At 38.7% G+C, this 21,193-nt stretch overlaps 1 protein-coding gene across 2 annotated transcripts in view; it reads right to left on the bottom strand.

Moving 5' to 3' along the window:
- Window positions 1-21,193, bottom strand: part of EXT2 (exostosin glycosyltransferase 2) — a 74,401-nt gene that overhangs the window by 3,883 nt on the left and 49,325 nt on the right. For both annotated transcript variants that reach the window (XM_054275813.1, XM_054275812.1), the window contains 4 exons: window positions 14,349-14,515; window positions 7,275-7,418; window positions 6,651-6,779; window positions 5,384-5,466 (listed from right to left, as the gene is read on the bottom strand). In XM_054275813.1, coding sequence (XP_054131788.1) covers window positions 5,384-5,466; window positions 6,651-6,779; window positions 7,275-7,418; window positions 14,349-14,515 — 523 coding nt within the window. The remainder of the gene's footprint in view (window positions 1-5,383; window positions 5,467-6,650; window positions 6,780-7,274; window positions 7,419-14,348; window positions 14,516-21,193) is intronic.

Raw genomic sequence — 21,193 nt, 5'->3', positions numbered from 1 at the left:
ATACCTTTCTATCTTCAGATCCAAATCATTGGGACCACAAACAAATGAAAAGAAATTCAGAGTGTAAGAGAAAACCATGTACAGTGGGACACAACCTCTACTCCTGTGACAAGCACTGTCTGCTCCAGTGTAGCACAGATCTGAAATAGCAAAGGAGCCACCAATGAGGACTTAAGTGAAGATGCAGGTAGATGTTCAATAATCTAAAGTAACAAGGTGAACTATCAAGAGAATGAGATTTGGACCACAAGCACTGAAAGGTTCACTGCAGTAGTTCCTGCAGACAGCAGGAACTGAGTGTTTTCTCCAAGAACATCAAGCAGTTTCTGTCGCTTCCACAGGATGCCCACCATAAGATATCTTAAAACACATCTGATTTTTAGATAAATTCAGACTTTCAAATAATCTGTTACTTGTAAGAAATGTGGTTAACTAATCCATGATGTGGATGTATTGGGGAAGCCTTATGGCAGGAAACCCACAAACTTCACAGGCAAGGAGGTAGATGCACTGGGAGATGTGCATGTGAGAGGTTTGCACAGCTGCTGGCCTTCACTGGTTTCTGGAATACAAGAATACTTTTAGTCTACTGGTTCAAATCCTGCCTTTGCCAGTAATGACTGAAAGACATTGTAATGTAACAGCTGCTTGGTGGCTGGTGTGAAATGAATTAGTTATCTCAGCCTACTGCCTGGCAGGCAGGTGTCCACATCAGAGCAGCCATTGTCACAACCAGAACTAAGTGGCACCCTCAGAGCAAAAGACAAAACTAAATGGATAGGGCAGACAAAATTGACCTCTTCCCTCCAGAGATTATGCTCCCAAATCAAAAGTGAGGTATTATGACAAAATATCAAGATAGGATCCTTCTACAGCTGAACTTATTTTGGTGTAAAGTCCATTTAAGCCTGCCAGTACAATATCTTTAACCACCAGGAAACCATTTCATTGTTAAAGAAATGGCAAAAATTAAAAACAGAAAAATTAGTATGTTCTAAACACTCTGGTTGAAGCAGAAGTTAGCCCTCCACAAATAAATATCAAATTCAAAGATGAGAAACAGACTTTTTAAAAGGAAATACATGTCATGCACAAGCCAGAAAATGTCTTCGAAAGAAAGACACTTTCTAAAAATTTAATCTCTAGCACTGAACTAAATCACTTGAATTCTGAAGTCCTTGCCACTTTTGGACAATATAAACCAGAAGGGATATCTAGAACATAAAACACTGAATGCTAGGTAACCAAGAGAATGTATTGTCATCTCAATATGGAGGTCAGGTGTGTCCCTTAGTTGTGTCAATAGTTTTTCAAACTCAAAGTAACAGAGGCATATTTGCTTCCAAGTTTTATTTTTTTTTTCTTCCATGGCTCGTAATATGCAGTTGTCCTCAGCTCAATAAGACATTAAGATTCTGTAAATTTTGAAACTGAGAGCCCCATTACCCCTGGATGAACTTGGTATTTGTTAAGGTCTCTCTTAAACAGGTTCCTCACTGCTAAAATCCAACTACCTATAGGCTGATTTATCTGACTATGGTTAGGGTCAGGGTTATGCCTAGGGTTAGGGTTTTTTAAACCAGGAAGCCCAGAGCTCCAGGCACACTGCAGCTGCAAAAGGCATCCCAGGGGGAATGCAAAACTGCCACAACATGGCTGTCTCCACAGATTTTCCTTGGGACCATCCCAAACCCTAGGCTGATTTACCTGACTAGGGTAAGGGTTTGGGTTACGCCTAGGGTTAGGGAATTTTAAACCAGGAAGCCCAGAGCTCCAGGCACACTGCGGCTGCAAAAGGCATCCCGAGGAGAGCGCAAAACTGCCACATCATGGCTGCCACCACAGATTTTACCCTGGAGCTAGCCATAGCCCAAATCTTTCTTTATTATATGCGGTTTTGGTTAGGGTTGTGACTAGGGTTACTGTTTTGAAAACCAGGAAGCCCAGAGCTCCAGGCACACTGCAGTTGTGAAAGGCATCTCAAGGAGAGTGCTAAACTGCCACAATATGGCTGTCACCACAGATTTTACCTTGGAGCTATCCATAGCGCAAGTCTTTATAATTTAGGATTTAGGTTAGGGTTGCGACTAGGGTTACTGTTTTGAAAACTGGGAAGCCTCGAAGTCCAGGCACACTGCAGCTCCAAAAGGCATTCCAAGGGGAGCACAAAAGTACCACAACATGGCTGTCTCCACAGCTTTTTCTTGGGACCATCCTAAACCCTAGGCTGATTTACCTGACTAGGGTTAGGGTTACGCCCAGGGTTAGGGTTTTCTAAACCAGGATGCCTAGTGATCCAGGCACACTGCGGCTGCGAAAGACATCCCAAGAGGAGCAAAAAACTGCCACAACATGGCTGCCACCACAGATTTTTCCTTGGGACCATCCCTAACCCTAGGCTGATTTACCTGACTAGGGTTAGGGTTAGGGTTACACCTAGGGTTAGGGTGTTTAAAACCAAGAATCCCCAAGCTCCAGGCACACTGCAGCTGCAAAAGGCATCCCAAGGGGAGCGCAAAACTGCCACAACATGGCTGCCACCACAGCTTTTCCTTGGGACCATCCCAAACCTAACAGGGTAACCCTGCACCCTTTGGCCAGCTGTGACCTGGGCAGTTTGCCTCTTATGGAAATGGCTTCCTATTTTGACTCTGACAAATACTTGCATTTCCTAGATAAAACACTGCTGTTATTGCGGCTGCAGAAGCAGCTCAGCCCTTTCCTATATTTACTGTACTGGCAGTTGCCCTCCAGATTGCATTTTAAAGCATTGCCCATTTTTGAGAGCCAGATGTAAAGATGTTAAAGGCAGTAAACTTGTTGCTACTTAAACACCTATAAATACAGGGATTATAAGACCTTCCTGCAGTTTCTTCTGTGACCTGATGTAAAGGCTAACCTAGGACAAGAAGGGAATTCTTGGTTCAAAGTTTTCTTCAGTTAAGGTATTTTAATGATGGATTTTGATAACCCTGGGGACTAAAGTCTTCTATTTATCTAAAATAAATTAGACACCAGGAAGAATAGCAAAGTTGGCTTTCCCTTGATTCAGTGTATTGCTAAAATAATAAAATTTCTTAATAAGAGACAGAGTTCAACTACACCATCTTCCTTTGTCTCCTCTGAATGAGTCAAAAGGCCCAAGAAAACCAATTAGTTACATATCTTTCCTGGACAGATCTCCACAACTGAACTCTCAAACCTTTTCCATTTACAAAAACCAACAGGCAGTTGCTGGGCATCCCTCTGCTATTTCTGAACCAGAAACCTAACACTAAATGTTGTGCATGTACTTGGCAACCCTGATAAACTGTTTGTTTCACAAACAGTAGGTTGATCCCTGGATATCCGGGCAAGTAATTAGCTCAGACTACCTGTTTGTTATCTCTGAATGCTAGAAAGCAAGGAGTCAGGCACTTGGGGAAGCTGCAAGTAAAGCTGAAAATGGCTCTTTGCCTGACACCTCAGGTATTGTTCCTGATACCCAACACTGTAAAGTTATCAGTACAAAGTTATTCTTTTATAATGACAAGTATTCCCTGATGCATGCACTTTTTTTCATTCAGCTTCTCTCCTGACCCTGAAAATAGTGGATGAATGGATGGATGGATGGATGGATGGATGGATCTTACTCACTACTAAGTTAGGAAAATTTGCTCTTGGAGTTGTTACCATTTATTATCCACTTTAAATGTATATCCAGCATAAAACATTCAAAAAAATAAACCCTTTCAGGTTCTCAAATAGCTCCCTTATATTTAGGTAGATGATAACACAGGGCAAGAAGGCAATAGGTCTAGCAAGCAGTTTCAGTATGACATTAAGGATTTTCAAAATCAAGCCTGAATATACCTAAACTGTGCATCTCTCCAGATTCTCCTGCACTCAGACTCTACCTCAGCATGTACTTTGGCTGGACAAATAAAAGTATGTGGATTTGCAGTCCACCTAACACTTCCCACAACCCAGTATTCCCCACTTTTCAAAATTACAGACAAGCAAAACAACAGTTTAAACATGTTCTCAATAAACTGTCAATGACACTTTACTCTGAGCATACAAGAACTGCTATAGACATGGAAACATGACCTTTACCCAGCATCACAATGCACTTCAAGGCAAAGAGCAATTTTTTCATCTTCTGTTTTTATAGCATTTACCTTAATGAGAACCTAGTTCATAACTAAAATTCCCATGTGTTGTTGTAGCACTACTGCTGTGACCACAGGAAAGCTTAACTGGCTTGGTAGCCCATCCTGTAAGCCAAGTCAGAATTGTTAGGTATGGGGGAACCTTTTGTGCTTCCATTTGAGCTAACATTTAAGATCTACAAAATTTCCCACCCCTTTCTCAAGTATTTTCCTGCAGAGTAATTTTTACCATCTTAATGGGGTATGTTTTACTTCTGAGTTGCATACTCCTTTTTTAAATTCAGTCTTATTAAAGCCCATATAACACTTAAAATTTTCTGATTTCTGCAGAGGACAGAAAAAAGTTGACTGTTAAAATGATAAGTGTCTTACTAATGACTAGTAAGATAACCATGTTATACCTCTCCATGCAAATCTGAAATGGCCTGTTTTAAATGCAGGTCAGATTTTTTTTGTCACCTCTTCGAATCAAAAATGTTGGAAGAGACCTTTAATATCATCAAGTCCAACTGTCTGTATCTCCTGGTGACTTCTTCCCCCTGCTTACCTACCTCATCCTATTCTATTGTTGGAAATAACTTTTCCCAAAGTTTGCAGGAGAAATGCAACAGACCAAGAAGCCTAAAGTGAGATGCCTTCATTGGTCCTAAATCTCAGGTTAATTCCATCTAATAATTGGTGGAATTAATGCTGACATTATTAAAAAACACAACATGGAATTGTGCAGCAAATGCCCTTCACTAGTGGAAGCAATGTGCTTCACAATCCTTAGAAAGAAGACAATGTACAAACATCACTTCATATTATTTTATTAATAATTTGTATCCTTTCTGCTCTTTGGTAAGCTACCAGCTGTCTAGTTTAAAAAAAGGATTCTTATACAGTATATTCTAATACTTATTACAGCTGATATTCTACGGCAAATAGAAATGAGGTATTACTGACAGTACTGCCAACTAAGAACCTGAACTTCATATATCTGTCCTAAAGATTTACAGCAAAGCTGCTAAAAATTGTACACTTCTAAAGTCCTTTTTTGTAGTAGTCTACCTTTCAGTGACACATCACCCATATCATAGGAATAACTTATGTTGATCAAATCCATGTAACATTCTTTCAAAATTAGTAATTTATAAAAACACTGTAATTTTTGGTCCTAATTTAATGAGACACAGGATAAGATTTTAGGGATCAGAACAAGGCAATCAGAGAAATAGAGAGTGGTCACTCACCTTTCCACCATGTGTGTCTGGTCCAGTGATAACCCATCGATTGCTGTGCATTCTGGACATTTGAACTTCTTTCGTGGGGTCACCTGCAGAAAGGCATGCCAGATATTATCAAATATCAACAGAAGGGACATTAATCTCCTTGCACAGAGAGCAGTGCAATACCTCTGAACATGCCTGCAGTGTAAGCTGAGCTGTCTCAAAAAGAGGGGGTGTACAAAAAAAAAGCCACTCTATTCCTTCATTCAGCTCCATCTGGCCCGGCTGACTGCAAAATTCACAGGGGCCTAATAAAAACGGCTTGGAGGGTTTTTTCCTTCTGTAACTGAAAAGAAGTGGCGATGACAAGCTCCTTAATTCCTGTTTAATGACTGTTTTCTCACTGCCAAGGTCCCTGTATAAACACCATTTGTTCTTGCAGCCATAACAGCGATGAAATATAGCTTCCCATACTTCACCGTAACGTTAATCCAACAGGCGCTCTTTCGCTCTCTCCAGTTAAGAGCTGACTGGCAAACCCTGCAGGACTCTCCGAATCGCACAGAGGTGCCAAATTACTCTGCTCTGCCCTCATACAGCTCAGAAACTTTTTCAGCAAAAGCACACACTTTATCTTCTAAAGACTTTTCTAGGAAATGCAGCCACCAGTCCCAGTAAATGATGATGGACAGAAGGGAGAATGGACCCTGCTAATTGAAGTAATGCCTGGTGGCCTCTAAATCTCATTCCAAGCTGACACACTTTGAAATGAATGTACGGAGTGAATGTCTAGACCTGAAAACGTGTCGAAACATGTCAGGAAATTAATTCAGGGATAAAAAGTTCGTTTAAAGCTGATCTTGCAATTAATGTTCTTGCAATTAACATTCCTATAAATCAGCTGTTGTCAGGCCACAATAGAGCGAGCTGTGGACAGTTGGCAATTTCTTTCCTCTAGCGATCTCAAATAGTTAAAATATATGTCTGTGGGCCTGTACATATATACACACATAAGTACAGCTGTCATTTAAATTATCTTCTTTTATAGCTCATCTAGATGGTTAAAATAACCACCAGAAACAACTGGCAAAAAATAATTCTCTGTTCTCAGTTAACACAAAAACTTTACCAGAAGGGCTTTTCTATCATGAGAAAGAGACCAAGATACCATACTGGGAGACAATTAGAGAAAAATGGAGGATTAAGTAACATATTAAAGCCTACTGAATAAACTTAGGTATGTATCTCATATTTTTTAATTTCATAAAGATAAACAGCAGAAAAGCCCCACCTTAATGACTGATTTTCCAGTGACATTTGCTACTAGAAAATTCATGGCAATATCTTCACAATTCATATGAGCATCCACCCAATTCTTGATGTCTCCAGGCATCTTATAGGTGTAAAGATAGTTGAAATACTGCAGAGAAGAGAGCGAAAGAAAGAAGATAATTTTAAATACAGATACAGTAACTATAAGACTAAATATTTCAGTCATGGAACAGCAGGCAGCTAAGTGATAGTGCCTTCAGACAGTAACTACTTCAGCAGATATAACATAATTTTTGGGTGCTAAACTGCTTATTATTCCTTTCCTGACCACCACAGAAATTTTATTAAAATTGGTTCTCTTTTCTGAACCTACCGGCTACAAAGATATATTCCCTGCAAAATTTGCTATGTACTTTCAGGTCATGCAAACTGGCAGGAGTTTTCTAAGTTCATAAAGGTAAGAACTGGTTTTATTTCACTGTCAGAGACAAATCAGTGGTTTTTACAGCAACTGAAAGAGGTCTAGGGAAAGTTTAAAATCAGTTCTACAACTGTTTTAAAGAACATAATTTTTAACAGAAGCACATATAGATCTTTTTTAATGCACACATTGTACATTAGTGCAGAGAAAGTTGTATATCACCTTGTGATAAAAGGCTGCCCCAGTGAGCACCATTGAGACTTCATTGGTCCATTCTGATTCATATTTCCATTTGTTCATCTCGTGGTCCCAAAGATGCAGGCGACCTGGGTATCCAACCAACCTGTCAGGGAACTCACGCCAGACCTGAAGAGAAAAAAACATGACATGCTGTTAACCAGGCCTGCACAGAAAGCAAATGCAACACATCTGCTTTCTGGAAGGGTAGCAAATGCAACACATCTGGAAGGGTAGAGTTTCAGTGGGGCAAAGATCACTTAAATTCTTCTAAGTCCAAATTCTTGGAACAAAAAGTTGCCAAGAAGGAGTACAAAAAAGAATAAGCCTGCTGTAGAAGGACCCTACAACTCAGAGAAACCATGTCCCAGAGCAAAAGGCCACTAATGGACTACTAAAATAATTGTTACAGAAACACACAAATGACTATTCAAAAAGATTTTAACTCTAACTACATCCAAGCATAATTAAAATGAAACTTTTGATGTTAACTTCAGTAGATATGACTACAACCTAACTACTTTTACAGCTGGCTTTGGATCTAACCAACCTGCTTCCTTTGTCAGGAACTGGCTTAAATTTTAATATTTCTGGTATTCTTTAGTGGGTGCTTGGCTACATGGAAGGCTGCTTTGCCCTTGACTTGTTCCAGACAGCTGGATACAATCAAGATACCATCCTTGACACTCCATACATTATTTTACAGCTGACTACAGGATCAAATACAGTAGACAAGAACAAGGAGAAGGGCATCATTAACGCAACCCCAGTTCTCCACACTGCTGGCCACATTAAATAATGGACAAGTTTTTCATTTGAGAAAAAGGGAGGAAGAATTATAATTGTTTAGAGGGGCCTGAATGCTATTTGTTTGCTAGATACAATTTGTCTGCATTATTTGCAGACAAATTATTCCAAATCTGTCGCCTAATCCAAACAACTGCTAGGCTTGTTTGGAAGAATGAGTCTTGACTTTCTAACACACAGTTAGGTTACAAGAGTTTCTGGTTTAGGTTGGTAATGTATAAACAACAGATGCATATATAATGAAATTTTTGTATGCAAGATCAACAACAAGAACAAAGTACCTCAAAAATCCCCAAGGATCCCTTCACAAATTCTTTCATCTGTACAAAAGACAAGGGAACCCTACAGTTGAATGCACAGTAAAGGAAGTGTTATCCAGAATTCCACCATCCTGCAAATGTCACCCCATCAGCAGTTCACTTTGGCCACTTCCTATGTGTCAGTGCATTTCAGATGGGAGGCCTGCACTATAAGGACTCTATGCAAGTATTTTGTCATAGTAAATTTGATAAAACAATCAGTTTTAAGTTACTGCTTCTGCATCTACATTTCTGTGATTTTTCATTACTATACATCTATACATCTCAACACATTTTATTGCTGTCAGTTAATACAGCTTCAGAATCCCACGATGAGAGCAGTTATTATTTCAAACGTCCAGATGAGGGAACCTGCCAAAATCATACAGGAAACAAGAATGGGAACCAGATCTTCTGACTCCTCGACTTCTATTTTATCCAGAAATCAATCTTTCTAGACAGCTCTAGGGCACAAGTACTGGGATAGTATTTAGATATGACAACGCTCCAACACAGAGGGTTCTTGAAAGCAGAGATAACTTGGAACTGAAGGAAGAGAATTCATAGGACACTTACAAGTTGGTGCTATAAGCTAATTAAAACAATACAGATTTCTGGCAGGCAAGCCAGTGAGGCCTTAAGATATCTATTTTGACATGATGTAGAAAACCTTAATAAAGAACACAAAACTAAATGTATGACACTCAAAAATTTATTCCTCACTCTCCAGGACTCAAAAATTTAATGATTTAATTTTAAACCTGAATATTAAAATGTCTATCTCCCAGCTGTTGGAAGGCACCACCACATAAGCTATTGAGGCTCAACAAAGGATTTAATGGAACACCACAGATCTGCACCGTACTGGGCTAAGAATTCTTGTAGAGGAAATGGCATGCATATTAACAGCAGCTGAAAGAAAGATTAAAGTCAGCTACTGCTTCCCACGGGAGTGCAGTGCCTTCTCAACACAGAACCCTGGATTCATAGCCCTTATAGTTTTTGCCCTTTGGTGTCATCTTCAAGAGTCTAAATGACATAAAATAGAAGCCAACTATAATGCACATTACTCATACAGATGTTCTTCTGTCACTCTAAATATCAACTCTACCCTGTAAAAAAATGTCCTGGCCTCTGAAAATTGTCAGTTCGATGCATCTAAAAAATAACTATGGTGTTTTAAACAAAGATTCCCTTTAAAAGTAATGCTTTTGAAGTCAGTGGAAAAGCTTGGCTTTTTCACAACGTTCACCACTAGCTCATTCAATGGTAATTCTGGAAAGACTCCCAGTGGCTCCATCCAGCTCATTACCCAAATCCATACATATGCTTTGTGCCAAAATTAATATATACAGCTACTGCATATAAGGAAGCTTTCAGAATAAAAATAGTGGTAATGATTCTAATAGTACTCTCTATTTGGTATTACTGTCCATTTTCTTGTTTGATGGTTGCCTATAATTTATTAGTCTGTTAGGAGTACATTTCATTTTAGCCAGTGATCTTATTAGCTTTCTCAGACTAAGAAGGATGGTCTGCTTTAATACTGGTAAGGGACACATCCAAGGAAAATCCTATTGCCAAGTGAAGAGGAGGTATGCTTGTTTGCTGACAAGTCATTCCAAAGACTCTGGTAGTCAACCCTAAAGATAAATATTTTTGGATGAAGCATCTCCCAGATGAAATGTCAAAAAGAAGTTCTGACTTAGTAGTTTTACTAAAAGTCTTGTAAAGGAAAACCAAAAGGAAATTATAGTAATTTTGTTTCCAAATCAAGTTCTCAAGTGACATAAACAGTATAGCTAAAACACCCTCCAGCCTCATCTCTCCAGGGCTCTTTCTGCCTCACAGCCTCAGCTATTCTGTGCAATTTGCTGTGCCATCAGAATAGCAAACTCTCCATGTAGCCGGAAGGACAGGGAAGCATATCCTTCTACAAAATATTCTCAAACATTTATGCATTAAATTCAGTAGACTATATTAAGTCACATGCAATTCCAACAACTTAATGAACAGAAAAATAGTCAGCATTTCCAAAGCTACCATGACATTTTAAGAATGAAACACTGATTATTCTCTACAAATGAAAACGAACTCAACCCATCATACTCCTTCTGTCTTCCAGAGCCCCATCCACTCTTAATTCTTTCCCAGTCCTCAAAGGAATGGCTTGCACTATTACTAAAAAAATTAAGCAAAATGTAAACACAGAGTCCATTAAAGGACGCAAGATGCTTTGCACACATACATTTTGTAAAATATCATTAGTTTGAAGAAGAGCTTTAAATGTGGCCAGCAGTGAAGAATTCTTTTGTTAAGCAGAGTTAGAGTACTTGTTCTACAAAGGAATGCTGAAAACTAAACTTTTAACGTCAAAATGAGCAGGGAAGAATTCCTCTGAAGAAGTCATTCCAACTTCATGAAAATTTCAGCCTAGCAAAATATGCAATGCAATAGAGAATAGATTTTTTTAAAGAGTGACAGGGACATGAAGCACTGAAAAACAATTCTGAGACAGAATAAGATCATCTAACAACAGAAGGCCAAAAGTTTTCAACAGAATAAATGCAGATTTAGCAATGCACCAAACTGTACATTTTGAGTGAAAAATATAGGCCCAGAACAATAATACCCATTTAGACTATTTCTATTATTGTTCTAATAGAAATATTTTGTCTCTGTAAGGACAAAGTGCTACATAAGCATGGGATAAGAAATTACTTAATACTATGACATCTGCCTCGAGGTGAGCTGAGACACAGAGGTGGGAATGCTACAATGCTTGATTTCAGTCATGTATTTAAATACCAAACTCTTCAGAGTTGGTTCTGCTTTAACTTTTTAAGATTATGATAATCTAAATACTTGTTCCACTTCTTGGGTCTCTTTGATGCTCTCTCTGTGAACAACAAAGTTCAGTAAGTGGGAAAAAAATTATCTAGACATAAGTTTTTTTTGCAGCATCCAAAGTCATGTAACTTAACAGAACTACTTTTTTCAAAGTCAGAATGTCATGAGTATTCTTCTGCTACCTTAATACAGCAGCACACAGGGACTATTTTTCTGCTTGCTCCAATAGATTTATGCAAGGTCATAAATCACTGTACCGTAATAGTTCACTTTTAACAAGTAAAAAATGTCTGACACTTTGAGTGTTACTATATCTTTTTATTGCTGAAAGTGTACAGAGATCAAAGTTTTCTGGGTTTCTTTTTTTTTAGGCTTGCTCTATGCATTCAGAGAAGTGTGTGACAGAGAGGGTTTTGCCACATGTTTAAATGCAAAGTCTCAAGGATGTCCGGAGAGAAAAGAAAATTACTGAATGTCACGTTTCCAGCCCTTCATATGACCAAAGCAGAAGCAGACTACTTTTAAAAGAAAACTTTCTAGTAACCTTATATGCTGCTACTGTTCCCTCTGGATTCCCCTGCGAATGAGTCAAGAGTTTGAGAGATACTTTTCTGGTCACACACATAAACAGATAAATAAATTATCACAGGCTGAGGACAATTTAAACATCTGGGAGCCAGCTCAAGCCTGTCAAGCAAGTCACAGACACTCAAGGACAGGAAAGATCAATCTTCAGCCCCTGACTTCTGTGCCAGAGAGTAGGAGCTACATCACCCACTCCCCATACGAGGAAAACTGTGTATTTCTAGAATAATTTGCTCTGTTTCTGTATTCAAAGACATTTCTATTCATTTAATTTACTGAGAGAGTGGGGGTGGTGAAGCCAAACTCAAAATACAAGGATTCAAATTACTCATAGGTTTATCTCAGCTATCTTCTCAATACAGCACTTCAATTTTCCATCAATGTTACTGTGCAGTAAGCTGACTTCCCAGAATTAAAAAGAAAAGGATTTATAATAAAATGCAAAAAACTGCAAAAGAAATAGTTTCCAGTCTGCCAAACTAAACAATCTCATGTCCAAACAGTTACATTCACACACAGAATATAAGGACTGTTACTCAAATAGTCCCTGCAACCAAGGCACATGGCCATAAAGCCAATAAATGAGCCAGCACAATCAATCTGCTAGACCTGTTGGACTTAATCCTAGGAGACAAACAGTTGCAGGTCTTGATTATCTCCTAGTTGCACTGACCACAGGGGAATTCACATCAAGTTTTCTTTGCCTTATTTTTGTTTTTCATGAGGAAAATTCCTTTCTGGTGTGACCAGACTCAATACATGTGATGTTACAAATATTATCCACTGAGGGTGTTAAAATCAACAGTTCAGACACACAAAAAAGCAGGGTTCTGCTTCACATGACTTCTGGCTGACACAGCTGGAACTCAGCTGCAGTTTGAATCTTTGCTTCAAAGCCCTTCAGACCTGCTCTGCCAATAGCAGAGCTACTTACACAGTCATTTAGGTGACTTTGATAAGTCACTCCTTACTCTTAGGCACTTTTAGACAGCTTTATGAAAAGGGAAGTTAAATTGCAAATGGAGCAAGGGTTTATGCAACATGCACATTATGGATCTGCTATCTTTCATCCCATCAGATCACTCTCAAAACTAGTAGTTATAAGCACCAACATAGGCAAAAGTAAGCTCTGCTGTTGCAGTACAGTGCTTAAAACATTCAGCGCAGACAACAAAGTATAGAGAAGGTCTGTGTAGCCAAAATCCCCTTCCTTCAGATGTCTTCTCTTCCTTCCATCTTTCACACTTCATGTATTAACTCACTACTCTTAACCTGGCAAGGAAAGTATTTCCTTTCTGGAAACACACATGATAGATGAAACCTCTGTCTCCACTACTTAACATCTTTGTTATTACTTCAGCATACCTACATCATCACAAGATATTTCTGGAGTCCAAAAGCTTTTTACTTGCTAACAGTCTCTTTTAATCAAGAGGGAGAAAGAGCAATATTTCACCCCACATGTACATACGCTAAAGAAATACATTCAACGTATTTTTTTAAAATATCATCTTGTATTAACTGCACTTAAGATTGCTAAAAATTGGACAACTATCACATTTCACTAGCTTTCTCCACCTCAGAGAAGCAGTTTTCATAATTTCATTCAACCTAGGTAACAGTATCATGTTCTAGCTCTCACTTAGGAAGCCCAGTGTTGTTTTGCTGTTGATAATGCATGTACAGGTGTGACTAAATAATTCAAAGCTTTCTTAAAGTATGGTATTACATTTTCTAATGTTTCTGATTTGTTTACAAATAGAGCGTCTTTATCTTAAATATGCACATATAACAGTAATGATTATGGACTGTGGACTCAGATTATGGACAGTTATACACTCAAATACAAATGGAAGACAAAAAATTACCTAATTCAAAACATAGTTTTAGAAGGAAGACAACAGTGTTGCTTCAAGTGTACTTTTAACAAACAATTCAAGTAGCTAGGTAGACTGTCACTTCTTTGTACTGCCATGGGTAAGTGATTTGGACAAGCTCTCTTTTTGTCCATACCCTCATCACAAGAGCAGCTGCTGAAGCTTTGCCATTTCAAGCACATGATCCATGTGTCACCTCCTTGAAATTCTTCAGTTCTTCCTTTCACTGCACTTCACCTTACTTCGGCATGTCCCCAGGACATGGTCCCCCTCCTCTGTTCCCAACACTTAATCTCTGAAACTTGTCTTGCCCATCAAGACATGTTCCCTTGGCTAGCATTTCTGATTTATCTGAAGTTAAGAAGAATGCAGCTCAGTCTTCAGACTGCTTCCCCTACACTTATTCCATTACATTTTCTGGAGTCTTTTGGCACTCCTGTGCCAGTTACTGAAAACCTCTTAGCTGGCAGGTTTTTCAATAAAGAAATGAATATCTGGAAAACTGCTTCAGTCAGCATTGAACTCTTGTAGTAAAGAGAGATGCAACAATCTGAATCAACAGACTGCACAGTGCTTCCTCCACTTTATATGCAATGTTGAAGTGGATGGCCTAGGAGACAGGGAAAAACCAATTCTCTTACCTCATAGCCAAACTGGAGTTCATCTGAGGTTAGCATAATGATATCATCATCAATAGCCAGCACTGCTTCCGTTTCAATCTCATCATAAGGGAAGAAGCGGTTGCTAAGTTTGTTTTCTGCAGTCCTAACAACTTTCAGGGGAACACGAATCTTTGGCCAGAGGGAATCTAGAGAGAAAAATTGAAAGAAATAGAATTCAATGTTATACTTTACTTCTGAATATGCATATCCATCTTAGCTGCTTTTTACTCTTTTCTTCTTTGCTCCTAAACAAATGCTTCTTAATGGTGAATTTACAGCAGTTTCGGTTTGGCAAACATGAGAGCAACGAAGGCAAGAGACAGAAGTTCAGCTGCATTTCCCTCTGTATCTCTCAACAAAGAGCTTCATGGGCAGCTACACAGAGGATAGCCTGCCCCAAACAGCAACTTGCAACACGCACAGAGCAAGTGCAGGGATGATACGTATTGGTTCAGGGCACACAGTGTGAAAAGATACTTTACTCAACAGCAACTAAAATAATTTGAAGCTGCAGTATACAATCACTGACTGCAAGTCTAGGATCATAAATAATTTGATTAAGAATGTTAGTTCTACCAAGGGCTAAGCAAAAAAAGAAATTATTATATCAATTAAATGTTTAGCACTATTGACTATTGCTAAGGAGTAGATTCTGTGTCTCAGCAATTTCTTTCATCTTCAAAGTCCTAAGTTACAGTGATAATTTAAAACTAGATATATACAAATGGATTCTAACTTGTGCCCTACAGCATTCGTCCAAGTAGAACAGAGCACTGGAGTACACAACCATTAAATTCACAAGTCAGATGAGGATTTAAATAGCAACAGAGTCCCCCGCAGATACAAAACTGGATCAAATTCACCCTACCAATTAATACTATGGTATAATTTCTATTTTTTCCTATGTGTTTAACATGTAGCACCTTAAGTGTCATGTTAACAGCTTCTGCATATATTCAAAAATTTTCAAAACCCTCTTCCATTCCTATAAAAGAATAACTATAGGTGTAAATATAGAGCACCAAGCTAAAGGAAACGGAAGGTCTGAATATTAAACATTTATTCTAAATGCATATAACCATGCACAATTTCTAGCACAAAGGTTAACAGTAGTCATTACTACAGTATGATGCATCCAAAAAGCAACTGTTGGTGAAAATGTATTTTAATTAAAAGCAAGAGAGACATGGGCAAACTGGAGAGAGTTCAGGAAAGGACCACAAAGGTAATGATGGCACTGGAGCATCTTCCCTACAAAAAAAAAACCTGAGACTGCTGTGGCTATTTAGTCTAGAGAAGGCTCAAGGAAGGTCTCACCACTATAAACAAATACCTGAAGGGAAGATGCAAAGAAGAGAGAACCAGACTCCCTTCACTGGTGGCCAGTAAAAGGACCAGAGGCAATGGCACAAACTGAAACACTGGAGGCTCCCTCCAAACATCAGGGGAGACCCTTCCAGAGTGAGTGTGACTGAGCACTAACATAGGTTGCCCAATGATGTAATGAAATCTCTGCCCTTGAAGAGGGCACGTTCCTGCTTGAGAGGGGGATTGGATAGCTGATCTCCAGAAGTCCTTTCCAAGCTTAGCCATTCTCTGATTCTGTGGTAAGTGGAGTCTAGAGGAACTGATACTGGGCCTGAAGGCACTGGCATTTTCATGTCTGAAATATACATAAATTTTCAGTGCAGTTTGCAAGTGACACAAAGCCTGGAGACATGAAAAACAGTGAGCACAATAAAGTCACACAGAGCTTACTGAACTCTATATGACAGGACTGCTTAGTAAACTAGGTGCATTTGAACAAAAAACACACCGACACTTTTGAGACACAATTAAACACTAGGACCAAGGCAACTTTTTCCCTAAAACCAGCTTCTGAAAAGGATTAACGGGATAGAGCAGACACTAGTTCTCACCATGCTGCTGCAGCAGAATGGATTTATATAATTTTTGTATGTATAGATGGGTATGTAGTAAGAAGCCAGGGCAAAGGGCAGGACAATTTTACCTATATGCAGACACAGACAGACAGATGCTAAAATACTGTTTCATTCTGGCACTTTTATATTTCAAACCATGTTAAAACACTGAAAATGGTACAGAAAGAATCACATGAGTTATGTGAGGTCAGGAGAAAATGCCTTTTAGTAGAACGTGGAAATCAATCTGTTTACTAAAAGAATGAACAAAAAGTAGATTTTCTTAACATGTTTAACAAGCACCTATACAAGAAGAAAAATGACATGTATCTCCAACAAATTGGAGAAAGACATAACAAAAACAATGACTGGAATCTAAAGCTAGACAAATTCAAAGTATAAATAAGGCAAATAAGGCAGACATTTTTAATAGCAACAGTGGTTAACCTCTGGCAAAAGTTTAAAAGGATAGCAATCGGTTCTGTACATCTTGTCTTTCAACAAGGCTGGGTATTATTATAGAAGATACAGTCAAGTTTGAAGTCACTGGACTGAAAAGAAAGGCAGTGTGGCGACTTATGACACACAGGTCAACCCAGATGGTCTTACTGCACCCTCTGCCTCAAACTCCATGAACAGTAAGATTGTTGACTGTCACCAGGAAAAAAATAGGAAGTTTGAATCAAACTACTAGGACATGGGGAGCAAATACAGAAATTCAGAAAAGAGCATAAGGAAATAAGATCCTTGTTTTTGTGTTCTGAGAATAAAAAGTGGAAGTTAAAACAGGTGTCAATGAAAAAAGCCACTGCAAGGACAAAAATAAAAGAGAAGTCCTAACCTAAGGAAATGGTTTAAGTTTTTAAACAACAACATATGGTCATATTCTGGAATTGTTCTCAGCAGAAGGATCTGAAGAATGCTGGCTGACAAACACCAAAAATAATAGGATACAATTATGCGCACACACTTTCACTTCCATTATAACCTTGAATCAGGTTTGCCTCCAAGACAGTTCTGCACTCTTTCAACTGTCAGTCTGTTGCAGTAGGAAGAATACCAGAGAAGAGGAGAAGCTGCTTCATTCCCACATGTACAAGTAAAATTTGCTCTCAGGAAGAAGTGCCCATCCCCATCACCACTGGGCCTCTCAGACTTAACAGCTCACACAATACTCAAAAAACTCACAAATCTGCACACTGCTAAAAGACACCAGAGTCTGAACACTACTTCACTCAGGAAAATAAAGCAGTATTTCCAAACCACAGAAAGTCTTCAAAAGTCAGTTTTTCTTGGAGCTGTATTTTAGAAAGGATTGGCAGGCATGGGTGGCCAAAAAAAAAAAAAAGAAAAAAAAAAAAAGAAACACTGAGTGATATTTACTGGCCAAATCTGTATTCAGTATTCAGTTTCCTACCCCAAGGTTTTTCCTGTAAGTTTGAAACCATGTCTGTAAAATCTACTTTTATCTGTGTGGTCTTGTAGACCATGGCCTTTATTTGACACGTATGCACATTCTTGTCCTGTTTCACTCAACCCTTGTCCTTCTACTAGAAGGCACAAGGCATTAGCCCTAGCACATTTGAGTGGTTTGTGATATTGACCAGCAGTCAGCTGGAAGGATTCAATCCCATCACTGATGGACTCCAGGGGAGCCACAGTCAGCCACCAGCTGGGGACATACAGCAAGCTCCTTGGGGCCACTACAGAAATGGAGCATTGATTCCAGTTACAGCATTACAAACTCATTTTATTCTCAGCACCCACCATAAGGTCTTTAAAAGCCCTGCAGGAATCGCAATCTGAAATGATGATTCCAGTAGGAGACCACTGACATTCTGAAATTTTCAGCTTCCTAGTCATTGTAACCTTAGGAGGCAGTAACATTGAATGACTGGAAGTGTTTATTGCAAATTAGTACTCTTGATTTCACTCACTGCTTTCTTAGTGGTTTAGCATACACTGTGCAAGTGCCATTTTATAAATGGTAACAGACACTTACAGGTACCTCACAAAGACAGATGTCATTGCCTCATAAGAACTACAAATTATGTAATGTTTGCAAGCTTCTTAAAGACCTTTGGATAATTGCCTATAATTATCCAAATGTAACCCCAGAATTAGTATAAAATAACTTTATGCAGCCTGAACGATCCCAAAAATACTGTTACAAGTGTTTCAGCTGCAATCAGAATTGTCATATGTAGGCATGAACTTGTAAATTTGTATTTATGTGTAGCATCAAAGTTTACATTTCATACATGTTAAGCATTCTTTTATTCACCCTTTTCTTCTTTTTGCGTCTGCTACATTTTGAAAAAATATGACATCCAAATTGCAACAAAGTGCAGGAATAGATTGAACCAGAAATTGAAACTGAAAAATCACTAGGATCAAAAAATAATAATTTGGAAAAACAAGCATGTATGTAAGTATTAAACTTCCAGCTCTTCTGAAAAATCAACTATTTGATAGCTTACTAACAGACATGTCACTTGCATAAAAAATGGTTAGAGAAGGAAAATAAAAAAGAAAAGTGTATGAAAAATGAAGATTTAATCTAATTATAATCAGCACGCATCTCAGATGTCAGCAAATCCTCTTAAATCCACATGATTTACTAAGGTCTTGGAAAGTCTCTCAAAATGACCAGTTCTCAACAACGGGTATGTTACTGTCAAATATTTGTGCTTTGAGAAACATAATATAAAGTTTCTGAATTTAGCCTTAGATTAATGTAAAGAAAATACAAGCATTTTGGAGAAACTCTGAATAAGACATCAGGGTAACAGTTACTCTGCAGCATGCGAAATGCACAAGGCTACTTGCTGCCTAGAGGCTGACTTGATACTGGAGCCTGTTGCCCCTACAGAGGTGGAAGCACATGGGAGATGTTAGGACACAATGGCACCTAGGTAACAACTGGCAACCCTGGCAAAATTTGCTATCATAAAGGACACCAGGCTCCAGTGAGAGATCCAAGTACTACAAATTAGCTCTGCCACAGGAACTCCAAAAGAAATACGTTTATAAAAAAGACAACAGTCACTTCAGAAGTCAAAGTTTTAGAATCCATCAGGAAGGTTAAAATTGCCAATATTTATTTTAAAGGACCACAAAAGAAAAGTATTTGTATTTAAAGAGCAATTAGAAAAAGGTTTGCCACTTCTGTAATATCAGACTTTGAATTTACAGAAACTGCTTGGAAAGTTCTGAGAAACTTCAGCACTAGCAAAACATATACGGAGGAAATTCTCAGTTTATAAGATTTTGTTATAACCGTAAAAGCACAGGCTTTATTCTTACAGTAAGACAGACCTTTAATAGAGTATGACAAACACAAAAAAAGCTTAAGAATCTTACATCATGGCACAAGATCCTTTGTCCAAAAATAAAAATGCATGTTTGGACTGGGGACTACTCTTACTTTTTAAAAATCAGTGAGGACTCTGTGATGCAGCTGAAAATAGAAGCAAATTATGGAATTAGAGCTCTCTGGAGTAAATACAAGTCTATGTATGTAAGGATTCTGAAGAGAATGACAGGCATCTCCTATTGTGTGTCATACTGAAACAATCAGGAGTAAAGAGTGAATAACACTTACACTTGCTCTCTGGTAATGACTCAGGTCACGATTGGAATTATCTGCTATTTAGGACTACTGATGCACTGATTGCTAGAGAAGCCCATAGAAACAGTGTGTGGTCCTCTCAACACAAAATCACCAGTTTCCCAACTTTGTCCAATGCAGCTCCCTCTTCTAATGGGCTTACAGACCCTAACAACCCATACATGGTGGTGATTCTGGCCAGCCCACAATTCCACCATTAAGTCCTGCAAGTCCAAATCTCAGCAAAATTTTCAAGCATGATTTCAAGATGATTTCAACTGTAGGATAAAAAGGTGCCATAGTTACATTCACAGTTAAAACACTCCCATATAAAAGAGCAGCAAAAAATCCCATCTTCTGTGTTTCTCAGCTACAGCTGCCAGTGAATCACATGAGACATGCAGATAAGAGAAGGGAGGACACTCATGAGAAAGAGGCAATTTCATTATAACCTAAAGGAATACCCTCTCACACAAAAAACCTCTCACTTTCCACACCTCCCTAGGCTTGTGATCAGATGTTTGTAATGAAAATGTAACTAAGCTTGCACACTGTTCATATATAAAAAATTATTTCTTAGTCTGAAATCCAGCCCTGTTTCCAGTACTGAATGAACTGTTACATCATACATAAAAGGAGGATCATTAAAAATAATAGAGCGCAATATTTCCATGGAATGTATTATTTCTTTTCAAAGAGAAATGGCACTGTGCCATGGATTGGGAATGGTGCTCCCCAGTTCAGTGCCCCACCAAGACTCTCCAAACCACACACTTCTCTCACTCTTTCCCTTCCCCCTACCTGCTGCAGGAGGATGGAGAGGAGGAGAATTGGAGGCACAAAAGGCAAAGATCACAAGTTGAGGTAAAAACAACTTACTGCAAACAGCAATAAGATAAAATGAACAGTAGTGGCAACGTACTAACAACAGGGTACAGGAAAAGAAACTATTCTCATGGAAGAAAACCCAACAACAGACAATACCAGACAGCTCCTCCCAGCAAGTTTTTTCCACCAGAAGGAAGCCCTTCTCCTTGGAAGAGACTCCCTTTCCCTTGAACTGAGTGAGGTAGTACAGAATAGTGAGGTGGTACAGGCTGCAAAAATTAACCCTCTCCCAGCCAGAGCACACCATCATGTTGTTAAATAGCACCATTCTCTGTATCCCTGCTTCTGAGAAACTGGGAAGCTAATAACATCTCAGCAAGTCCTTTTGCAGTCCAAACATTATTGCTGATCTTGTCAGCAGACAGAAGTGTATTTACAAAGGGAATTACTTGCTCTGCATACTT

Source organism: Melozone crissalis, unplaced genomic scaffold (genome assembly GCF_028551555.1).
Source record: "Melozone crissalis strain CALT ecotype California unplaced genomic scaffold, PUWL_Pcris_2 ptg000018l_1, whole genome shotgun sequence".
NCBI lineage: Eukaryota > Metazoa > Chordata > Aves > Passeriformes > Passerellidae > Melozone > Melozone crissalis.
The sequence above is the reverse complement of the archived record's forward strand: the minus strand, read 5'-3'. Positions and strand labels throughout refer to the sequence as shown.